This window comes from Dendrobates tinctorius, unplaced genomic scaffold, assembly GCF_039654945.1.
Source record: "Dendrobates tinctorius isolate UK_male_01 unplaced genomic scaffold, ASM3965494v1 ptg000013l, whole genome shotgun sequence".
NCBI classification, from domain to species: Eukaryota; Metazoa; Chordata; class Amphibia; order Anura; family Dendrobatidae; genus Dendrobates; species Dendrobates tinctorius.
Genome location: NW_027361681.1, coordinates 16,348,621 through 16,374,185, shown reverse-complemented (window position 1 = coordinate 16,374,185; position 25,565 = coordinate 16,348,621). Strand labels below are relative to the sequence as shown.

General features: G+C 42.8%; 1 protein-coding gene across 2 annotated transcripts in view; it reads left to right on the top strand.

The window, feature by feature from the left end:
* Nucleotides 1-25,565, top strand: part of COL5A1 (collagen type V alpha 1 chain) — a 237,648-nt gene that overhangs the window by 105,794 nt on the left and 106,289 nt on the right. For both annotated transcript variants that reach the window (XM_073559469.1, XM_073559468.1), the window contains exons 5-10: nucleotides 14,672-14,803; nucleotides 14,987-15,121; nucleotides 15,774-16,043; nucleotides 16,547-16,711; nucleotides 17,606-17,665; nucleotides 24,874-24,915. In XM_073559469.1, coding sequence (XP_073415570.1) covers nucleotides 14,672-14,803; nucleotides 14,987-15,121; nucleotides 15,774-16,043; nucleotides 16,547-16,711; nucleotides 17,606-17,665; nucleotides 24,874-24,915 — 804 coding nt within the window. The remainder of the gene's footprint in view (nucleotides 1-14,671; nucleotides 14,804-14,986; nucleotides 15,122-15,773; nucleotides 16,044-16,546; nucleotides 16,712-17,605; nucleotides 17,666-24,873; nucleotides 24,916-25,565) is intronic.

Below are 25,565 nucleotides of genomic sequence, written 5' to 3'. Positions count from 1 at the left end.
ATAGCCAAGCCAGGAGGTCAGAACCAGAGAAGACAATAGTACCAAAGCAAGAGACGGAGTACAGAGTGAGGGAACAGGCAGGGTCCTACACGGGAAGCAAACAAGCAACGCAGAATACATGCACACCAGGGGTCAGACACACCAGAACAACAGTATAGCTGACAGAGAACCCTGGTAAAGAGTGAGTATAAATGCCCCTCCCAGATCCAGAAAGAGGCCATGAACACTTAACCCTGTGAGTGCAGGGCAAGAACCCTGTTCAAACCATGACAGTACCCCCCTCTTAACGGGGGGCCACTGGACCCCCAGACTTGTCTGGGTATCTGGCGTGGAAAGCCCACACCAGACGATCGGCATGCACCGAACTGGCCAGAACCCATGACCGATCCTCCAAAGAGTACCCCTTCCAGTGTATCAGATACTGGAGTCTTCGGCGCACCCACCGGGAGTCAACAATGCGCCCTACTTCATACTCCAGCTGCCCCTCTACCAGCAGTTGCGGTGCATTTGATGAGGGATCCTCTCTCACCATCCCCACAGGCTTTAACAGGGACCTGTGGAAGACATCAGAAATTTTAAAGGAGGTGGGCAGCTGCAGTCGGTAGGCTACTGGGTTAACAACTTCCACAACTTTGTATGGGCCAATAAACTTGGGGCCCAGCTTTATAGATGGTATCTTAAGCTTGATATTGTGGGTGGATAGCCACACCTTCTCCCCTACTGCAAATGCTGGACCTGACCCCTCCTCCTGTCAGCAAACCGCTTATAGTTTTCCTGGGCCTTGGAAATATTCCTCTGAACCTCCCTCCAAAAAATTCTAAGACGTTGTGTCACATCCTCAGCACCAGGACAACCTGAATCCATGCGGGAAAACTCTCCAAAATGTGGGTTAAACCCATAGTTGACCTGAAAGGGAGACTTCCCAGTAGAATGACTCACACGAACGTTGAATGCAAACTCTGCCATGGGCAGTACCTCACACCAGTCCTCCTGCCTGGAAGAGGCCAAGCATCTCAGAATCTGCTCCAACGATTGGTTTGTGCGCTCCGTCTGTCCATTAGACTCTGGGTGGTAGGCAGAGGAGAAGGACAACGAAATCCCCAGCTTTTTGCAAAAAGCCCTCCAGAACCTGGCTACAAACTGTACCCCTCTGTCTGACACCACATTCATAGGCACTCCATGCAATCTAATTATATGCTGCATAAATAAGCGGGCCAGGGTTTCAGCAGATGGTAACGCGGGGAGAGGTACAAAGTGAGCTTGTTTTGAAAACCTATCCACCACCACCCAAATCCCTGAGTTGCCCCTGGAAGGAGGAAGATTTGTGATAAAATCCATGGACAAATGTGTCCATGGTCTATCCGGAATTGGCAAAAGCACCAATTCCCCGGCCGGCCGGACCTGAGAACTTTTAGAACGAGTGCACACCCCACATGCAGTCACAAACTTTTTAATATCTGTTACCATAGAGAGCCACCAGAAATCCCTCGCAATTGCCCCCCCGGGTAGCTGCAATCCCAGGATGAGCACTCAACACAGAATCGTGAAATTCCTGCATAAGTCCGAGACGGAAACGTTCCAGTACAAACAATTTACCCGGGGGTTTACCACCAGGAGCCCTAGCCTGGGCCTCCAAAATCCCTCTCTGTAACTCAGATGAGATTTTGGCCACCACTACTCCTGGCTGAAGAATGGAGGAGGGAGGTTCTGGAGGGGACACCGAATCAAAGCTTCGGGATAAGGCATCAGCCTTGATGTTTTTAGATCCCGAGCGGAATGTGATGGTAAACTGAAATCGAGAAAAAAAAAGCACCCACCGAGCCTGTCTGGGGATCAATCTCTTGGCAGACTCGATATAGGCCAAATTTATGTGATCAGTGATGACTGTAATGGGATGAACAGCCCCTCCAGGAAATGCCTCCATTCTTCAAAAGCCAACTTTACCGCCAACAACTCTCTATTGCCGACATCGTAATTTCTCTCGGCAGAGGAAAATTTTTAGAGAAGAAGGCGCAAGGCCTCAGATTAGTAAGGGTAGGAGGGCCCTGAGACAAAACTGCACCCACCCCTACTTCCGAGGCGTCAACCTCCATGACAAAAGGTCTTGACGGGTCGGGTTGTACCAATACAGGGGCTGAAGAAAACCACTTTTTTAATGTCATGAAAGAATTTTTTGCAGCTACAGACCAATTTTTTACATCAGCTCCCTTGAGAGTGAGGTCCGTTAGAGGCTTTACCACCTGCGAGAAGCCCTTAATAAATTTCCTATAAAAGTTGGCAAAGCCCAAAAATCGCTGCAACCCTTTCAAGTCATGAGGCTGCACCCACTCCATAACAGCCTGGACCTTCTTAGGATCCATGCGGAACCCCTCCCCTGACACAATCAACCCCAGAAAGGATACTTCTTGCATGAAAAATGAGCATTTTTCCAACTTGGCATACAAATGATTCTCCCTCAGTCTCATGAGAACCATCTGCAAATGGTGCAAGTGAGATTGACTGTCCACCTAGTACACCAGAATGTCATCCAAATAGATAACCACAAAACGACCAATTAAATCAGAGAAAATTGCATTAACAAAATTCTGAAAAACAGCAGGAGCGTTGGTGAGACCAAAGGGCATAACCAAGTTTTCGAACAGCCCTTCAGTCGTCAGGAATGCTGTTTTCCATTCGTCCCCTTCCCGGACTTTTATAAGGTTATATGCCCCACGTAAATCCAGTTTAGAGAACCACTTGGCCCCGGTGAGTTGGTTACATAGATCAGGAATTAGGGGGAGAGGGTATGTATTTTTCACAGTAATTTTGTTTAATTCCCGAAAGTCGAGGCACGGCCGCAAACCACCATCTTTTTTCTTAACAAAAAAGAAGCCTGCTGCCACAGGTGAAACCGAAGGCCTAATATGCCCTTTGCGGAGACTCTCGGTAATGTACTTCTTCATGGCTAGACGTTCGGGCCCGGACAAATTGAACAGGTGAGCCTTGAGTAACTTGGCTCCAGGGACTAGATTAATGGCATAATCAAAGGGTCTATGTGGTGGTAGCGCCTCAGCCTCACTTTCAGAAAATACGTCTTCAGGTACTCCGGAATACCCTCCAGATCGACAGACGACACTGACACAGATTTTACTGGGGTGACAAGAGTTGTCAAGTTACAACATAGACCGTTTGCCATACAACCCCACTGAATGATCTCCCCCGTGACCCAGTCAATAGTAGGATTGTGACGTTGAAGCCAAGGCATACCCAGAACCAGTCCAGCCGACAGATTATTTATAACAAAACACCTTAATTTTTCCACGTGAGTGGAACCCACTTTCAGAGAAAAGGTATCAGTCATGAAACAAATTCCCTCCTGGGTGATAGGAGAAGAATCAATTGCCACGATTTTAACAGGATCTTTTAACCTGACTGTCCCTATCTTATGAAAAGTCACAACTTTGGCATCGATCAGATTAATAGAAGAACCACAGTCAACAAAGGCGGTAGTCCCAACTGGACCGCCTGTAAGTTCCAGTTCCACCGGAAGCAGAATTTTAGTAATTGAGGAAAAGGGTACCTGGGAGTCTGGGCAACCTCTTCGATTGTTACCCAGACTCAGTCGTTTTCCTGATGACTTCACTGAAGAAGGGCAAGAAGGACAGTTCCTTCTCCAATGTCCAGCGGATCCACAGTAAAAGCACAATTGGTTGTTTCTTCAGTGTCTCCTCTCGTTTTCCTCCAATGACGTGGCACCAACCTCCATGGGCTCAGGACTAGATGCAGAGTCTCTCAGATTGGAGAATAAAGGGGTCTCCTGCAGCATGACCCCTATTTCCCGCAGCCTACAGTCCATGCGGACAGCCTGGATCATAGCGTCCTCCAAAGAATCCGGTGGAGGATGAAGGGCTAGGGCATCTTTCAAACGTTCGGACAGGCCTCTACAGAACAAACCCCGGAGGGCAGCATCATCCCAGGAGACCTCCGCTGCCCAGCATCTGAACTCAGAGCAGAACCATTCAGCAGAGTGCCTCCCCTGTGTCACACTCATCACCATAACCTCTGCCAGACACACTCTATCAGGCTCATCATAAATGTGCCCCAGAGCCTCAAAGAACAAATTCACAGACATACGTTCCGGAGCAGAGCGAGAGAGAGAGAAAGTCCATGCCTGTGGAGCCCCCCGAAGTAGGGAAATGATGACCCCCACCCTCTGGACCTCATCCCCGGAGGAGCGGGGCCTCAGGGAAAAAAAAAAGCTTGCATCCTTCTCTGAAAGACCTGAACTCCTTTTTATCCCCTGAGAAAAGGTCTGGCAATTTGACCGGAGATTCGGGGAATGCCAATGACACATCTCTATCCCCAGCACTAGGAGCCCCTGCAGCGACAGCCCCCTGCACAGTATCCACCAACTGTTGCTGGGTCTGGGCCATCATGCGCTGTTCCACATTAAGTTTGTGGAACATTTGGGTCAGGTGCTTGACCTGATCAGCCAAAGCTTGTATGGGATCCATGAGGATAACACTTTTTTTTTTTTTCTTCAGAGGAAAAAAAAACTGAAATGGTGAGCTATAATGTCAAGAGCCCCGCGCTGCACTGGCTCACTGAGCCAGTGCGGGTGTCCTGAGTACAAAGACAGTACTCAAAGATACCTGTGGAGCAGGGCAGCAGCGGTGATGATGCGTGCTTCAGAGTATCAGGACCTGAAGCACATGACTGCTGGGGGTGTGGCCTAAGCTCCACAGATCTAGGAGCTGCAGGGAAACTCCTAGAAAGGTAACTACAGGACAATGTTACCAAGGGGCATAGACAGAGACAGAAACCAGATGAAGCCAGGGTCAAAGCACGAGATAGCAATACAGTACCAAAGGGTTAGACAGAATGGATAGTCAGGACGTAGCAATAGGTCAGAAAACCAGAACGGGCAATAGACGGTACAATAGGGACAAACTGTAACGGAGTAACGATAGCCAAGCCAGGAGGTCAGAACTGGAGAAGACAATAGTACCAAAGCGAGAGACGGAGTACAGAGTGAGGGAACAGGCCGGGTCATACACGGGAAGCAAACAAGCAACGCAGAATACACGCACACCAGGGGTCAGACACACCAGAACAACAGTATAGCTGACAGAGAACCCTGGTAAAGAGTGAGTATAAATACCCCTCCCAGATCCAGAAAGAGGCCTCGAACACTTAACCCTGTGAGTGCAGGGCAAGAACCCTGTTCAAACCATGACAGCTGGATGGCAAAACAAGTGATAGTAATATTCCAAAAGTAATAGGGATGAAAAAATAACTTTTAACCATGCCAAAGGAGTTGAAAAGTCTTTAGTAAGGAAGAAAAGGGCTCAATTCTGGCTTTACTAGGAGAGGGATACAGTGAGCATCATTTTGCCTACATCCTTAAAATTTCTAAGATGGCAGTCCATTACAACAAGGTCAAGCAGCAGACATTGGGGAAAATAAAACTACAGACCAGCAGAGGGTGAAAACGACTTTCCACTGAACGGGATAACCGTCATCTTATTCGAATGTCAGTCACAACCACAGGATGACATCAAGTGACCTACAAAAGGAATGGCAAATGGCAGCTGGGGTGAAGTGCGTGGCAAGAACAGTTTGTAACAGGTTCCTAGAGGCAGGGCTGAAGTCATGTAAAGCTAGAAAAAAGCCTTTCATCAATGAAAAGCAAAGGAGAGCCAGGCTGAAGGTTGCAAAAGACCATAAGGATTGGACCATAGAGGAATGGAGTAAGGTAATCTTCTCTGATGAGTCTAATTTTCAGCTTTGCCCAACACCTGGTCGTCTAATGGTTAGACGTAGACCTGGAGAGGTGTAAAAGCCACAGTGTCTTGTACCCACTGTAAAATTTTGTGGAGGATCGGTGATGATCTGGGGATGCTTCAGCAAGGCTGGAATTGGGCAAGTTAATATTTGCAAAGGACGTATGAATCAAGCCGCATACAAGGTTATACTGGAAAAACAGTTGATTCCTTCTGCTCAGGCAATGTTCCCCAACTCAGAGGACTGGTTTTTCCAGCAGGACAATGTGCCATGCCACACAGCTAGGTCAATCAATGTGTGGATGAAGGATCACCACATCAAATCCCTGTCATGGCCAGCCCAATCTCCAGACCTGAACCCCATTGAAAACCTCTGGAATGTAATCAAGAGGAAGATGGATAGTCACAAGCCATCAAACAAAGAAGAACTGCTTACATTTTTGTACCAGGGGTGGCATAAGGTCACCCAAAAGCAGTGTGAAAGACTGGTGGAAAGCATGCCAAGACGCATGAAAGCTATGATCAAAAATCATGGTTATTCCACAAAATATTGATTTCTGAACTCTTCCTGAGTTAAAACATTAGTATTGTTGTTTCAAAATGATTATGAACTTGTTTTCTTAGCATTATTTGAGGTCTACAAGCACTGCATTTTTGTTATTTGACCATTTCTCATTTTCTGAAAATAAATACAAAATTTAGTGCTTGGAAATTCGAATACATGTTGTCAGTAGTTTATAGAATAAAGAGCAATTTCCATTTTACTCAAAAATATACCTATAACGAGAAAAATCAGACAAACTGAACATTTTGCAGTGGTCTCTTAATTTTTGCCAGAGCTGTATATATATCAAAAGTCCTAACTGTATCCCTTATATCAGATGTCTTTTTGCCGATAAATCACATTTATCCCGTTATATAAATGAGCTCTTCCAGACTCTGGGGAGTATGCTGCCTGGAAGATAACTCTGCCTCCAGAGATTAATTTACATGGAGAAAAGTTACCAGTGTGAGACAAGTCACTAACACAGACCAGGAGGAATTAAATTTGTCTTTTTTTGCAAATACATCTTTTGCAGCTCTCACAGTTCTGCTGTATTGTAACAATATTGTAACCCTGTCTGCCTATGGGATAGAATTGAAGCTGAGAGGAAGCTGCAGATGTGTCTGTTACTCTGTTATAATCACAAACAGCTCTGCTGTCAGATCAGGAGGGCAGAGCGGCCATCACACTGGTGACTCCCCTTCATGTAAAATAAGCTCTGGGGCAGAGTTATCTTCCAGGCAACATCCTTCCTACCCAAAGCCTGGAAGAGGTCATTTTACATAAAGTGATAAAAGATGATTTCTCAACAAGGCATCTGTTATGAAGTATACAGGTAGGTCTTTTTTCAGCATTCTATAACCTGTATGCCAATATTAAAGAGGTTGTCTACTACTTTTACATTGATGACCTATCCTTAGGATAGGTCATCAATGTTTGATCAGCCGGAGACTGACACCCGGCACCCCTGCCAATCAGCTGTTATCTGTTTCGGCGCCAGCTGCCACCGGCAGGAAGTACTCACTTGCCGAGTTGCTCCAGCTGCTTGTAGTGGCAGCGAATTGGTACTGCACTACTGCCTCTTATGCAAATCAAGGATAGGTCATCAACATAAAAGTAATAGTCAACTTGTTCAGTACTTTAGATAAGTCAAATGTGACTGATTGCCGTTAAAAACCTCTTAAATAATGGACAGATCTGCAGATTTTTATTTGTTTCAGTCTACCCATATTTTCAAGATCACTGATCGCTGCCATAAACATTCATTTTTTACTAGCAAATCTGAAAAGAACTTGTAACTATGTATCAGTCCAGAGAAAGATTTGGAGAAGGCTATGGACTGTAATAGTGTCCTTTTCTATAATTTGCCTGCATTTATACAGCTTTTTTTTGCACTAAAAACCTGGCTACAAGAAAAGCTCAGAATACAATACAATACAGTTGTGTTTTTACGTGCATTTTTTTTTGCAGCGTTTTTAATTTGAAACCGTGAAAAATAAAAAACACCAACTTAAACACCAAAAGAATTGACATACTGCGCCTTGGCAAAAATGCAGCAATGTTCAAAATACATGAGGAAAAAACAGTGTGTGCATGAGACTTCAGAAATATAAAACCATTACACAGCAAATACTCTGCATAAAGATGCCACATGTGAACATACCCTTAGCAGGACTCTGAATGTAACGCTTTCTTTCATTGTCTGCAAGCGTAGATTTATCCACTATATAAAATATATATCTTTGCACCGTGGTAGCCAGCAAATAGAAAAATATTAAGACTAGATAGTCCTCAGTGATATATACCTTTTAATGGCTAACGGAAACTATGAAGATTGCAATTAAGGCTATGTGCACACGTTGCGGATTCTGCTGCAGATCCACAGCGGATTTGGCCTTGCGGATCCGCAGCAGTTTCTGCTGCGTTGAACAGTACCATTTTAGTCTATGTAAAAAGAAAAACGCAGTACACACGTTGCAGAATTTTCCGCACGGATTTGCTGCGGCTTCAAAACCACAGCATGCCAATTCTTTGTGCGGATTCTGCAGCGGTTTGGCACCTGCTCCATGACAAGTATCAAACCGCAGGGGAAAACCGCAGGCTAAGCCGCACTAAATTTGCAGATAATCCGCGGATTTAGACAAATCTGCACAGGAAAATCCGCAGCAGAATCCACAACGTGTGCACACACCCTAAAGGCAAACCACAAAGGACTCTCAAATCTTAATATTTTTCATACTATGTAAAAAACTTCGGTTTTGATGATGATTACTATTGATGTTATTTTGATCTAGACAACCCTTTTTATCCTTACATTACCATTTTATTGGCCATGGTACATTATTTTTTTTACAGAGGTCTTTCCGGTTACTGTTAGGATTCAGTAACTTTCTCCCTACTGTGTCTCTGATATGGATCCGGCCATCTCCCAGATGGCGGCATTTCTGGGACAGTTGTAACAACTCTGACATTATTCTGGAAAGCTGCAGTCCTATAGAAAGCAATTCCTTTCCCTCCATTCGGCTGCTCTGTGTCACATCGGGATCAGACTGTGATTCATTCCCGGGCATTCTGCCTAATTGCCATCTCATTCTGGCCTTAGTTTGTTTAATCAACAATTGGGAGAGACCTTGAGGGTGCGCTCCCCTGCCTTTCCCCTCTATTTTCCCCCGGATTAAAACTTTTTTCATTTTTCTTGTGGAGTAAAGAATTATCTCTGGCTAAACATTATTTATTTATTTTACTCATTTATATAGCGCCATTAATTCCACAGCCCTTTACAGGCAGACATGGGGAGAACATACAGACTCCTTGTAGAGGTTATCCTTGGTTGGATTTGTACCCAGGACTCCAGCACTGCAAGGCTGCTGTGGTAACCACTGAACCACCGTGCTGCCCATTATCATATATATTATCAATGGCTTGTTCAGTATGGAATCCGGTTTGTGTGTTGTGGAGCCTCAGGCTTTCTCATCCAATCTCTACTATATGGATATGATGGCATATATATATATATATATGTGTGTGTATATATTTATATATACAGCATGTCACAAAAGTGAGTACACCCCTCACATTTTTGTAAGTATTTTATTATATCTTTTCGTGGGACAAATCTGAAGATATGACACTTTGATACAATGTAAAGTAGTCAGTGTAGATCTTATATAACAGTGTACATTTGGCATGACTTCTAAATAACTCAACACACAGCTATTAAGGTCTAAACCACTGGCAACAAAAGTGAGTGCACCCCTAAATAAAAAATGGCCAATTGTGCCCAATTAGCCATTTTTCTTTCCTGGTGTCATGTGACTCATTAGTGTTACAAGGTCTCAGGTGTGAATGGGGAGCAGGTGTGTTACATTTGGTGCTATTGCTCTCACACTCTCTCATACCAGTCACTGAAAGTTCAGCGTGGCACCATATGGCAAAGGACTCTCTGAGGATCTGAAAAAAAGAATTGTTGCTCTACATAAAGATGGACTAGGCTACAAGAACATTGCTAACCCCCTGACACTGATCTGCAACGCTGTGGCCAAGACTATTCAGCAGTTTAACAAGACAGATTCCTCTCAGAACAGGCCTCGTTGTGGTCGACCAAAAAAGTTGAGTGCACGTGCTCAGTGTCATATCCAGAAGTTGTCTTTTCAAAATAGACGTATGAGTGCCGCCAGCATTGCTGCAGATGTTACAGGGGTCAGGGTCAGCCTGTCAGGGCTCAGACCATATGCTGCACACTGCATCAAATTGGTCTAGGACCCCTCTTCTAAAGATCATTCACAAACACTTTGCTGAAGACAAGCAAACTAAGGACATGGATTACTGGAACCATGTCCTGTAGTCTGATGAGACCAAGCTTATTTGGTTCAGATGGTGTCAATGTGTGTAGCTGCATCCAGGTGAGGAGTACAAAGACAAGTTTGTCAAGGTTTGGGGCTGCATGAGTGCTGCCCGCTGTGGGGAGCTATAGTTCAGTGACGGAACCATGAATGCCAACATGTACTGTGACATGCTGATGCAGAGCATGATTCCCCCTCCCTTTGGAAACTAGATCGCAGTTCAGTATTCCAACATGATAATGACCCCAAATACACCTCCAAGACAACCACTGCCTTGCTAAGGAAACTGAAGGTAAAGATGTTGGACTGGCCAAGCATGTCTCCAGACCTAAACCCTATTGAACATCTGTGGGACATCCTCAAATGGAAGGTGGAGGAGCGCAAGGTCTCTAATATCCACCAGCTCCATGATGTCGTCATGGAGGAGTGAAAAAGAATTCCAGTGGCAACCTGTGCAGCTCTAGTGAACTCCATGCCCAGGAGAGTTAAGGCAGTGCTTGAAAATAATGGTGGCCACACAAAATATTGACACTTTGGTACAATTTGACCATTTTCACTTAGGGTTGTACTCATTTTTATTGGCAGCAGTTTAGAAATTAATGGCTGTGTGTTGAGTTATTTAGAGGGCACGCCAAAGTTACACTGTTATACAAGCTGTACACTGACTACTTTACATGGTATCAAAGTGTCATATCTTCAGGTTTGTCCCATGAAAGGATATAATAAAATATTTACAAAAATATGAGGGGTGCACTCACTTTTGTGATTTACTGTATGCACGTAATATATATTGTATAGCGTGTGAAATATGTATTGAACACATCTTCAATTTTCTAAGTAAATATATTTATAAAGGTGCTAGTTACATGAAATTATAACCTGATGTCAGTAAAAACCCATCCAGGCAAAGAAATCAAACTATAGATGTCCATAAATTAGTTATATGTAATAAGGAGAAATAACACAGGGAAAAAAATATTGAACACGTCACGTAAAGAAAGAGAGGTGTATAAAAATATGGAAAGTCATGACACCCACTGTAATCTATCAGTAATTAGAAAGCAATCCTGCCACTTAGTGAAAAATAACATCAGTAAAGTTCAACTGATGACCTATAAAAAGTTATCTCATTACCAAGGTGCCACAAATAAACATCTCATGATGGGTAAAACTAGTGAGCTGTCTGATGGTATTGGTTACAGAAAAATTTCTAAACCACACTGAAGGTTCCAGTGAGCACTGTTGACGTCATAATCCAGAAGTAGAAAGAACATCATTTTATCATAAATCGGCCATGACCAGGTGCTCCCCACAAGATTTCAGACAGAGGAGTCAAAAGCATTATCAGAAGAGGTGTCCAAGAGCCAAGGACCCCCTGTGGAGAGCAACAACAAGACCTGGAATCTACAAGTACAGTATAATTGTTTAAAAGAAAACTATAAGGGTACCGTTACACTTTAGCGATGCACCAGCGATCCCGACAACGATATGGATCGCTGGTGCATCGCTAAGTGGTCGCTAGGGAGCTGCCACACAGGAAGATCTCACCAGCGACATAGCAGCAGTTGGCGGTCGCTACTTACCTGTCAGACGCGGCGATCCTGACGTCCTCCCGCCCGCGTCCACGCATCGCTCGTCGGCGCCACAGGAAGCGCCCGACGAGAAACGGCCCAGGACGTTCTCGCGCGATCAGCGACAGACAGCAGGGAAGCCGGTCGGAGGTAAGTATCACACATAGCGATATCGCTAGCAGTATCGCTGCTACGTCACAAAACCAGTGACGTTACAGCGATATTGCTAGCGATATCGCTATGTGTAATGGGCCCTTAAGTAATGCACTCAACCTCCATGGCCTGTATGCAGACTCACCAGGCACGACTCCATTGCTGAACAAAAAACATGTTCAAACGCTTTTAAAAGTTTAAACAATTTACATTGTTACATTTAAACAAGCCTGTGAAATACTTGGACAATATAGTCTGGTCAGATCAGTCCAAAATTGAACTCTTTGGATGCCATAATAGACACCATGTTTGGAGGCCAAAGGGCACTGCATATCACCCCAAAGACTGTATACCAACAGTGAAAATTGGAGGTGGGAATATCATGTGTTTTAAAGCATACGGCACTGGCAAACTTCATTTAATTAAAGGAAGGATGAATGGACAAATGTATCGAGATATTATTGATAAAAATCTTCTACCATCTACCAGGATGTTGAAGATAAAACGTGGGTGGACATTTCAGCAAGACAATGATAAAAAAGGAACCTCTGTCCGTTTCGGATAAAGAAAATAAAACTGCGAGAATGGCCCAGCCAATCACCGGACCTGAATACAATAGAAAATGTATGGAAGGAACTAAAGCTCAAAGGTCACAGAAAGAGCCCACAGGAACTTCAGGATGTGAAAAGTGTTTGTGTGTTCGAATGGGCCAAAATCACACCTGAGCAATGCATGCGACTAGTTTCTCCATACAGTAGGTGTCTTGAAGCTGTCATCACCAACAACGGCTTTTGTACGTAGTATTAAATAAATTTCAGTAAGTGTGTTTAATACTTTTTCCCTGTGTCATGTCTCATTATTACACATAACTTAATTTATGGACATTTATGGTTTGATTTCTTTGCCTGTGTGGATTGGAGTTGTTACCGACATCTGGTGAAAATTTCATGACAATAGTATCTTTAGAAATATATTTAGTTAGAAAATTGGTGACATGTTCAAAACTTATTTCACCTGCTGTACTATATGGAGTCACCTCAAGAAAGCAGACGAGACTGGTTAGGTGGCGCGGGGCATACTAGATAAGGGGTAGACTCTCCTTCTCTTAGAACTCAACCATTTTCTTCTCTTCCTGTTCTTCTGTCCTCTTCCTCATTTCTTTTTGTATCAATCATCTTCTTTGTCCAAATTCATTTTATCGCTGCTCCCATTATTCTCTTTTTAGGCTTACCTTTTCTTATATCTACTTTTCTTCTTTGTCTGCTACCTGATTTTCTTCCTCTAGTTCTTTTCATCCACTATTTCCCCTGATTCTTCCTCTCTTTCCATCTTCCATCATTTCATTTTTTCTTTTATCTCTTCTTCCTATTATCTTACCTTCATATGATGCTCCCTTCTTTGTTCTTTTCTTTTTATTCTTCTTTTCCCTTTCCTCTCCCTCTTGTTTCTACTTTTCATTTTTCACTCTCTTCTGCTTCTTATCCTCATTTAATTCTGCATTGCACTGTGTTCACTTTCGTCTTATTCCTCTATTCCCTTCTTTTGTTTCTCCTTTCCTCTCCGCTATCTCTTCAATCCCCTCCTCCATTTTCTAATTCTCCCTTCCTCTCTGTTTGTTCTTTTCCTCTCCCTCTCATATCTTTTTCTACTTCTCCTTTTCTTCCTCTTCCTTTCCTCCCTTCTGCTTTTCCTTTCCTGTCTGCTTGTCTTCCACCTCTCCTCCCTGGCGGTCAGTGTAATATCACCGAGTACTCCAGTCCTGTGACCCATGGTTGCTGATAACTCGTGATGAGCGAACTTGCTTGAATAAGGTGTTATCTGAGCATGCTCGTGTGCTGACTGAGTGCCTTCGGCTTGCTCCTGCACCTGCATGTCTTGCAGGTGTTTTACAGCTGCAAAACATACAGGGATTGCCTAACATATGGGCAAGCCCTGCATGTGTTGCAGCTGTCGAACAGTCGCGAGACATGCAGCCGCAGGGACGCGAACATATTTTTTGAGCATGCCGACGATACTCGGTTAGCACACAAGCAAGTACAGATAAAACCTTATCTGGGCACGTTTGCTCATCACTAATGATAACCATCTCCCTGTCCACTTCTTACTTGTCCCCTTCTAACTTGTAATCTTATTTGTCCTCTTCTTACTCTTCCTCTTCTTACTCATCCTCTTCTTATTCGACCTTTTCTTACTCGTTCTTTTCTTACTTGTCCTTTTCTCACTTGTCCTTTACTTACTCGTCTCTTCTTACTCATACTTGACTTACTCGATTCTTTTAACTCGTCCTTTTCTTACTCGTCCTTTACTTACTCGTCCTCTTCTTACTCGTACTTTACTTACTCGACTTCTTCTTACTCGTCTTTTTCTTACTTGTCCTTTACTTACTCGTCCTTTTTCTCATCCTTTTTCCTCATCCTCTGTTTTTTTTCCGCCTCTTATTTTTATGCTTTTTTTCTTCTCATCTTTATCTTCCTCTTCTGATTCTCCATCTTCATCCTCTTTTTCTTTCTCTTCTTTTTCAACTTCCTCTTCTTCCTCTTCCTCCTCTTATTTCATTGCTTCTGTTTGTGAATTTCTCTAACATGAGATCTTGGATGACCCTGGGTATCAGTATTAATACAATTGTTTCCAAATATTTTCCCATATGTTCAGTGTAAAAAAATAACCTGTATGTGACAAAACATATAATGTTACAATGGTTGGAGTTGACATTTTGCTCAATATGTGTTAACCTGAGGTCTTTTCATTGAATTTGTGAATCCTTTATGTCTAATTTCTTTTTGTTTTCTTGTCTGACAGGGTGATATTCAGCAGCTGTTAATTGTCTCGGATCATCGTGCAGCATTCGATTATTGTGAACACTACAGCCCCGACTGTGACACTGCCGCTCCCGACACCCCCCAGTCTCAGGACCCCAACCAAGATGAATATGTAAGTCCTCTCTAATGTGATGGAGAGTCTCTTTTGTGTACAAGACCCCAATCTCCCCATAGAGAAGGGATGTCATGTTAGAACGAATGCTTCTTTGTAACCTCTGGTTATCGTTTGGTGTCTCACCTGGGAACTTGCGGTTACTTTCCTGTTAATTTTCATTCTTTTTCTACATTTTCCTAGTATCCAGAAGCTGCAGAAGGAGATGAAGGTTACTATTATGAATACCCATATTATGAAGATGAGACGTCCGCTACGGTCAAGCCCACCAAAGCAACAGGCGAGGAAGCCGTACGACCGCAACCAGACTTTGAAGAGGTAAAATAATTTCCTTTTTTTTTTTTGGTGTTCTTTCCTGCCTTTTAGATCTAAGTCACTTTACTGCTTCACCACGATGCATGTCACCAGTATTGTCATGCCTTCTGTATTGTATTTACACCCTTCCTTTTTTTTATTCTCAATTTCTAATTTTCATGTTTTTCAGTGAAAGTGAGCATGTGCTTTGGCTATGGTATAAATTAGCAAGTAAGAAACTTGGCAATCAAATTGCAGTAAATGAAACAAATTCTTTAATGGCAATCCAATTAGTTGTTAACGTTTCGGTCCTAACATTGGACCTGATTGCTGATTGTACTGATTGCCGTGTGGAGCTTGTTAAATTCTCTGCCAGATAGCAGCTCTATGGTAATTGCGATCTGCATCGTTGAGGAATGGCGCATGATAAGAATTAGATAATTCCTTGGCTTATAGTTGGATTGGTGGATGGAAGGAGAATTGTCATGAGAAAATGGAACAACCTGTGTTACAGTGACTGCTGTTCATTGTGTCAGAAACTGCACCCATCCAGGGATCCTCTCTGACTTATTTGGCTTCCGATCTACTGTATTTAGCCGTTCTTAATCCTGATCACTGACTGGAGGCTTGCTGAATTTTGTGGATCTTATATTCTATGTTGATTATGACTTTTCAGGAAGAAACTCCCGCACCCACTGAAGCCCCTGCTATTGTAATTACTGAAGCTGCAATTGTAGAAACCATTGTGGACAGCAAAGTGGTGGACCCCACAACATATGAGTATAACTATGGTAATAACGAATACTACTACACCCCACAACCAGATGAAGAAACCATCTATTCCGAAGGAGAGGGGATGGAGGAAAAAGAAACCATAGATGAAACTTTCATTGATAGAAAAGTGGAAGTTGTTACCAGCATTGTGACCGTCATCAGCAACTCGAGTGTAAGTTGTGTGTGCGTTTGCTATTGGCCCTGGGATCTGCGGTGCTTTACACTATCCTTTATTACATTAATGTTGGTCAAACCTTCAGAATTTAGCGCAATCAGCGACCATGTTCCCCATGGCTGATCCTTTGTCTCATCTTAGAGAAGCATCTTTTGTCGGCTGACTTTCCTCTCCCCATTAAGTACACATACAAATGGGGCCAAAACAAATTGTCAGCCTGCTGTTATCTTTAATCTTGTGCAACAATCTTTATTAGTATTCATTTAGCCAATTTATGCCACTAATAATATATCTTTTCTTGGTTTGTGTATACAGCGCCACAGTAGCTCAGGTGGTGACAGACTGCAAACATAACCCATGTAGTCTGATTGTATCATCATGGCCGCCATGTTGGCAGCTGCTACACACTTTACTACTTTCTTCCATCTACCTCTTTCTGTAGTAACAAATCTCTTATGGGGTCTTTCTTCTGACTGGTATACTGTGTCCTTACATTTCAGGGTAACTCAGAAAGTGGGACAGGATCCAGGCGCCATGAAAACATTGATGAAGGATTCACGGAGGAGACGGTGGACAGCTATGATACCATTTATGATTACCCAGATGTCATTTCATCTGAGTCTGATATAAAGGGCTCTCCTGCCATTACAATCGATGACTATGAGGTAATGCTGCACTCCAGCTTATGTTATTTATTAGCTCTTTAAGAAAAGTCAAGCTCATTTTTGTAGATAAACTTTCAAAGCCATTTACATTGTTTCAATTTTGCAGAAAAAATGTGTGAAATCATGTGTTAGACTTAGAGGGCTATTTTCTTGCTACCTGATTCAATGAATGAATAGATCTTTAGGGTTACATACTATTGAGACATAAAATAGCAAAGCGTAATGTATGGAGATGAGCGAATCGATTTGCAGGACGCTGGTCCAGTGGCCACCTGACGGGAGCCTTGCGAGCCTCCTCTTGTCTGCTGGCATTCCCGGCACCTTTTCTGAATAGTAGACCCAGTATATTGACATGCGTGTGTCATGCTGCAAACATGTTGTCGTGCCAAGTCTAGCAATCTGAAGAGGCGCCCTGGAGATTCCAGCAGGTAAGAGTAGGATCACAATTTTTTGTCCAGAGGCCGTGGACTATCAATGTGGCCACGGGACCTGGATCCTGAGAATTGATTCACTCTTTTATAGAGATGGAAACCTTGCCCGTGTTCTATGGAGGATGCAATTCTGGGAGACCTACTCGTTTTTTGCAGTCGCCTCTCCCACTGAGGTTTATAGCAATTTATATTGAGGGGAGTCGAGGACCATGCTTAGCTACTATAATAGTGCCCTCTGCAGGTCGTAAAACAGTACTGCACTTTGCTAAAGTTCATTATTTCTGCAGAATTGGAGATTGCGTTTATTGCCCTGAATGCAATGTGGTTATATTATTGTTACCAGTAGCTGCTAACCAGCACGGCAGCGCCATAGAAGGCCTTCAAAAATGTTTCTTATCTAAAAGGAAAGGAACAGAGCAGAATTGTTTTGTGGACTTCATTGAGCTGTTCTTGCTTTTTTCAGGTAGGAGGAGGTGCAAGAGGCGAGAAGGGACAAAAGGGTGAACCAGCAATTATTGAGCCGGTACGTTCCTGCTTCATTCATGTGTTTATCTGCTGTAGTTTTCACATCTAACATAAATTGTCTCATAATAAAGCAAGTCATTTTTCCCAGATTATAAAATGATGATACGAGGTAAAACAGGAGAACACTAACTAATTCTGCCAAACAAAGATACATTTTTTTGCAAAAAAGTTTCAGGTTTTTCTGGACACAATTGTGCCCCTTTTGGCAGGTTTACACTTTTCAAATAATAAAAAAACAGCAATAACAAATAAAACAAAACTGCCCCCGCCATCCTCATCTTCAATCCCTTCAATCTACATCCAAGACATTTACAAATACTGAGCTAATTCAGTACTCAATCTTTTATGTTCTTCAGCCACAATAGATGGCTGTCGTCCCTTTGCTCGGCCACGACCTATCTTGCCTGTCTCTCCCATTTATAGAAGGGCTCATGTGCTCTGAGAAAGCTGCAGATTGTCATATCTTAGAGAACAAAGGGATCTGCAGTCCAAAATAGGACACACCAATTCCTGATTTTCCTCTACATCATTTGTCAGTGGAGGGTCGAGAGGCCTCCATACACATGAGACTGTTGGGTGGTATCGGTCGGTTATGTCAAATGACTATGGGAACCACCTTTGTGTGTAACAGGGTAGGGCTCAGGTCACCTCGTGTTTGTAATATTCCTGTTGTGTATATCAGATGCTTTTACAGGGCCACATTTACCTGCCAGGGACTACAATAGTGTCTTCCTGGCCTCCATTGGGCTGTTATACATACATACTGTATAACACTTATATAATGTAGCACAAACTCCAGCACTGTTACATATAGGGTCTTCCTGCATAAAGTATGCAGCTCACATCCATTGTAGGTATACTCTGAAGAATCCTGCCTCAGACAGAGCCTAAGGATCTGTTTATGTGCATTGACCAGCAGAACGATACGACCATCGATCAATCAGCAAATTTTTACTGATTGGCAGTCGTTTAATAGCCTGTTTACAAAGGAAGACCAAAGTAAACGGTGCACACTTATCACTCTATACTAGATTGCTCAGTGCACAAATGGCCATAGTTCTCGGCAGCACGAGTCCTGATTACCCAGAATGATGCACCACTGAAAATTATGATTTTCTTGTGCTGCACAGAAAATCATCTCACTCTGTGAACAACCACTTTGCTTGTTTGTTGGGTGATTGGCAGCCTATTTACATGGCAAGATCATTGAGATACGAGGATTTTTGACAACTCTCGGTCACGATTAAATTACTTGTAAAGCTGTGAGGTAATAATGGGGTCACTCCTCCTTCACCATTATATTAGGTAATGTAGAATTTTAGCTTTTGGCTCCCGTCTTCTCGGCAAGAGTTTTTCCTGATGCAATATCATCCAAACAAGAAAACAGAATAAATATTGTCCAGGATCCCAGATGTTTCCTGGGTGAAGCACCGATTGTCCTTGTACAGAGGGGTCTCTAGGTTTCCAGACTGTATAGAATACATTGTATCCATATAGTCATAGGTGCACATGGTTTGTCTGTTTTAGTTGTGTAATAAATGGGAAGAATTCTAGGAAAATTGCGATTAACCCCTTAACGACCGCCGATACGCCTTCTAACAACGGCATTTAAGGGCACTTATGCCACAGCGCCACTTTTTAACGGCGCTGAGGAATAAGGGTATAGTGCCCCCCAGAGTAGGAATTTATCAGGGGTCTCGGCTACTGGGGACAGTTGAGACCCCAGAGAACATGATTCGCATTGGTTTTTACCAACCCCATCTTGCGATCACCATTATTAACGGTATAATGGCGAATCCAAAAAAAAAAGGTTTGATTTACCATTTAATTTCTCTCTTCTCTGATGTGATCGCACATCAAAGGGGAGAGAAATAGGGTCCCCCGATCGCCCCTCCGGTATCTCTGTTGTCCCTGCAACCCCCTGTGAAGTCCTCCGGGCCGCCAGTGTCTTCTTCCGGGAGAAAATGGTGGGCATACGCCCGCCGAGATCTGCCGGCCGGCACTCGGCAACAATAGGAAATTTTTCCTATTGGTTAATTTTGATCACTGTGATAGGGTCTAAAACAGTGATCAAAATAAAAAGAATAGTAAATAAACCCCCCCTTTATCACCCCCTTAGTTAGCAAAAAATAATAAAATAAAAAAAAGTATTTATTTCCATATTTTCATTAGGGTTAGAGTTGGGCTAAATTGAGTTGGGCTGAAGTTAGGGTTGGGCTAAAGTTAGGATTGTGGTTATGGTTGCAATTACAGTTCTGGTTGGGATTAGGGTTAGGGGTGTGTTAGGGTTAGGTTTGTAGTTAGGGTTATGGTTAGCGTTGGAATTAAGGTTAGGGGTGTGTTGGGATTAGGGGTATGATTAGGATTATGGTTAGGGTTGGGATTACGGTTAGGGGTGTGTTGGGGTTAGGATTGGAGTTAGAATTGGGGGGTTTCCACTGCTTAGGTACATCAAGGGGTCTCCAAAAGCGACATGGTGCCACCATTGATTCCAGCCAATTTTGCGTTCAAAAAGCCAAACGGTGCTCCCTCTCTTCTGAGCCCTGCCATGCACCCAAACAGTGGCTTTTCCCCACATATGGGGTATTGGAGTACTCAGGAGAAATTGCACAACAAATTTTGTGGTCCATTTTCTTCTGATACCCTTGTGAAAATAAAAAAAATTGCTTCCAAAGTAAATTTTTTGTGAAAAAGTAAAATGTTCATTTTTTCCTTCCACATTGCTTTAGGTTTCGTGAAGCACCTGAAGAGTTAACAAACTTCTTGAATGTGATTTTGCGCACCTTGAGGGGTACAGTTTTTAGAATGGTGTCACTTTTGAGTATTTTCTGTTATATTGACCCCCAAACTCACTTCAAATGTGAGGTGGTCCCTAAAAAATGGTTTTGTAAATTCTGTTGGAAAAATAAGAAATTACGCTGGTCAACTTTTAACCCTTATACCGTCCTAACAAAAAACATTGTTTCCAAAAATGTGCTGATGTAAAGTAGACATGTGAGAAATGTTATTAACAAAATTTTCTAAATTTTTGCCAAATTTCCGGGTTTTTTTTTTAAAATAAACGCAAGTTATATTGAAGAAATTTTACCACTAACTTGAAGTACAATATGTCATGAAAAAACAGTCTCAGAATCAGTGGGATTCGTTGAAGCATTCCAGAGCTATAACCTCATAAACTGACAGTGGACAGAATTGTAAAAATTGACTTGGTCATTAAGTACCAAATTGGCTCTGTCACTAAGGGGTTAAGCCACATACATAAAATACTATAATAAATCACTGAATAAGCCCCTGTTCTCCACATTCCCCAGCGCTGTCCTGGACGCCTCTCTTTGGGATCATCACTCTCTGAATGGCTTTACAGCTGCCTGGAATTTGTTGGGAGGTTGTGTATTTTCCCAGTGATGGATCTCTCACCAGTAAACAGACGAAACAGCTGACCATGATGGTGGAGTGACTTTTGTGTTAAACACTAAGCACATGTTTATTCTGCCACCCACGGAGAATAGGAGGCCCAAACACAACCTTATTGAGAGCCCAATCCTGGGGTTTAATGATTTGTGCTCAGTAAATAGTCTACTTCAAACATGGAACTTCTGCTCAGTACAAAGGAGGCAAAGATAATGACTACAGCCAGGGACACATTTGAGATGGACTGCGACAAAACGGAAGTTCACTCAAGATGCAGTGACAACACGGGAAGTCAATAGGAGAATATGTGGCGCCCTGCGTCTTTGCCGCCACAAAACGGTTAAATATGTACTGTTTAGTATGTGTTTTGTGAGCAATGAGCGTTATGCTTTCTCTGCTAGAGACCACAACACACACATACAATTTACCTCATTCCCTTACTTGTCTGAAGCTTAGAGCTTTGCAGACATGCCCTAACTGGGAGGGGGAGGAGCAGACTTGTTGTTTTCAGTGTGAAGAACAACAAGGAGGAAGACTCTTGGAAGCCATGTTAAGACATGTGCTCGATCCAGGAGTACAGCTGAAGAAGCATCAGAGAGCCAGCCCCTAGACCATCCATGCTTTCAGAGCAGGGTGGTAAGCTGAGAGACTGTGTGGGATTATACAACCAGCAGTAAAGTGTTTTCTCTCGGAAATACTGCAACAACCTAGGATCAGTGAAGGATAGTGCAAGTGGGAACTTGAGCTGCTTCACACAGGATTCAAGCTGCAAGTTGCTGAAGGCGAAATACACAGTGAGTAGAGGCAATATTGGAAGTTCTAAACTCTGGAAAGCCTTGGTCCCAGAAGGGATTAGAATAGCAGGACACTTACACTGAGTCACAGCAGAGAGGATAACTCTCATTCTCCAGACCAGACTGTAACCTGATGAGAGTTATAATATCTCCTCTGAACTGCACCTCAACTACAGTAAATGATAAAGTGACATTCCTTGTCTCCTGCCTTATTACTCCCTGCCCTCTACTTTCATCACAATCTCTGGGGGTCTGCCCTGGGTGGAGAGGGTTTAACATCTGCACTGCCATCACTATCTACTCCCCCAGGGATCATCTGCAGTCCCGGCTATACTACAGTCAAACACTCCAACTGGCGTCACGAATCAATACATAAACTTTATCCCCATTCAACTCTACTCCTTTTACATGACCGCCTGAGGTCACAGACCGGGTCACTGCCACTGTGACATTTCCCATTGAAGTTAACGGGCCCGGTGCCGAGTATCCCACGGCCTCTGGGACACATCAATTAGCTATGGACAAATCAACAATGAAGTCACTGGATGAGGTCTTCAAATCGAAGAACATTTTACTGACGATGAAAACACGGCTTGTACATAGTCTGGTCTTTTCTGTAGTAACATATGTATGCAGAACCTAGATGATAAAGAAGCAAGACAGAAGAAGAATTGACGCCTTCGAAATGTGGTGATGGAGAAGGATGTTATCAATATCATGGACGGCAAGAAGGACAAATCAAACCTGACATGTCATTCGACGCAAGGTTCACCAAGCTACGACTTACCTCATCATACAGAGAGAGCAATCACTGGAGAAGGACACCATGGTTAGAAGAATAGACGAAATGAGACGAAGAGGAAGACCAGCAACCTGATGGCTTGATACTTTCAAGATAACTTCGAAGAAGACCCTTGTGGACCTATCTAGGCTTGCACAAGATCAATCTTCCTACAGATCGTTCATCCATCAAGTCGCCATGGCTCAAGTTCAAGCCGAAGGCTGTTAAATAAATAGTGTAAAATAAACCCTTTCAGCTGTTGCAGGGGGTCTTTACTCAACCAAAGGAGATGCATTGTTGCAGCTTAATCATTGTACCATGATAGGTTAGACTTTATTTTCAAATATTTCTATTAATTTATTTTATACGTAATAGGAAAGGTAAGATGAGAATGGGGAAACATATGAGAAAAAAATGGGAAAACGGGGGTGATGTATGGGGAAATAATACCAAAACAAGTATACAAAAATTGGATCAATCAGCATAAGAAACATTTTCGGAACAATCTGATTATACAATTAACATTAAAACTGATCAAAATGATTTAATGTTAAGGTTAGACTTTGTATTATAATTCCTTACTTCTGAGGCCTCTGTTCGGAACAATCTGATTATACAATTAACATTAAAACTGATCAAAATGATTTAATGTTAAGGTTAGACTTTGTATTATAATTCCTTACTTCTGAGGCCTCTGTTTGATGCTTGTGAATGTCTTTATGCAGACACTGCAAATATATTCTTACTGAATACTTATCACAGCTGCAACTGCTCCCCTTTTTTATTACTATCCATGGAATGGGGCATCAATATGAGATCGTGGTGGTGTGACACCCGGCATATTCTACCCTCAGCTGTTCCCGACGCAAGTTACTGCACATCCGCTTGTATTCGAATGGTAGCCCATCAATATAAGTACCGGGCAACATTTTAATTATAATATGGATGTATCAATATAGTGTTTTTGATAGTTTCTGCTGCAAAAACCACATGAAAAACACATATTGATAGTGATTAACTAGCAAAAAAACGTTCCAAATAATCAACATGATGCATTCTTTTTTAATACATTAGAAACCGCATAGAGAAAACACGGCGTAGGCTCTATAGGCTAATTGTGTCATTCAAATGAATGTGAATTCTGTTATCAGAAGTGAGTTTTTTTTATTGATTTGGCACCAAAATCCGCATCAAATGACCCCGGGTGGACACAGCCCTATAGATGTGACTGAACGTGAGATCGAGCTGATTGATTTTTGGCTTTTCTGGTATCTTATGTTTATAAGGATTGTATCCAAGCGTTCCACGCTAAATACTTATTGTCTTTTTCTGCTTATGGTCCTAATGTCTTTTTCTTGTTACAATTGCTTTTTTACTTGCAAGTAATTGCAGATTATGTTTGGAAGCCGCAGAATTTAGCATGTGAGATGTCGGGATGGCACAATGCTAAGGCTACTTTCACACTTGCGTTTTTTTGCGCTGCGTGCGCAGTGCAAACGCACATTAAAAAAACGCATCATGCGTTTTTATGCTTTTTTTGTGTTTTTGCGCATGGTTTTTTTGCGCTGACGTGAGCATTACCATACGCACGTCAGTGCTCCCATAGACTATAATGTGTTTTTGGGTGAATTTTGTGCACATTGCGTGCGCATGTGTTTTTTTGAGACAGGTCGGACGCACAAAAAATGCAACAGGATGCATTTTGTGCGCCCGGGCACACACTACAAAAAAACGCATGCACATACAAATGCGTACAAACGCATGTCTTTGCGCACCCATGTTAAGTATAGGAAAAAAATGCATGCTTTTTTTGCGCAAAAACGCAAGTGTGAAACCAGCCTTAGTTCATCTTTAAGTGCTGTGCACAGGCGATGAGTCTATTACTGCAGCAAGGAAAAGATGTCTTTCCCTCTGCTGCCTGTGAATACATAACCTGATGAGTGTTTGGAAATAATACAGCATAACCTCAAGTACGACGTCCATACATTAACCCCCATCCTCTTCTGAACTTGTGGCATTGCAGAACAAAGCCTCTATAAATGGTCATCTTGTATTAGTAATTGTGAGGTCTTTTCCCACCTGTTTATCACATAAACTTTACTTTTGTGTATTTTTTTTTTGTGAACATGACACCATGAAAATGTTCTTTGGATATCACTGGGAATGGGCTGAGTGCAGATAGCAAGAATACGTTTCTCATGTCTCTGTTTCTCCTTGCAGGGAATGCTGATTGAAGGTCCCCTTGGTCCAGAAGGCCCTGCTGTGAGTTATTCCATCTTTACATAGGTTTAATGCCACAATAAAAGCTCAGTTTACATGGAAACAACAACTTGTCATAGAAATGGTAAATGACCTCCTAGTAGTAGAGAACAGCAGGACTATAGATAATCTTTTGCTGTGCGGCCCTATGCTTAAAAGAGCTGACCCAATGATATCCCCCCCAACCCTCCAATACACATGGAGAGGGGCAATAAGCTGCTTGCCGACATCTCTGAGGACAAAAGGATTGGACTTGGTGATTGACATCTGCCTGATCCTTCTCTCCCCTGATATCTATTGTTGTGGGGGGGTCTGTATTCACATTAGATGGTCGGTCGGCTGTTTTCAAATTGGCAAGTTCTTCCAGCATTGAACTTATACGCTTGTTTTGGGAGGACCGGAGATTACGTGAGGGAAGATATCGGGAGATTAGTTCAGAGACATATGGGGGAGACAGGTTATTGATGGCTTTGTAGGTCAGTATTAGTAATTTGAATTGGATATGCTGAGGGAATGGGAGCCAGTGACAAGATTTGGAGAGAGGAGAAAAAGAGGAGTAGCGAGGAGAGAGATGAATTAGTCGGGCAGCAGAGTTAAGGATGGACTAGAGAGGTGCAAGGGTGTTAGCAGGGAGGCCACAGAAGAGGATGTTG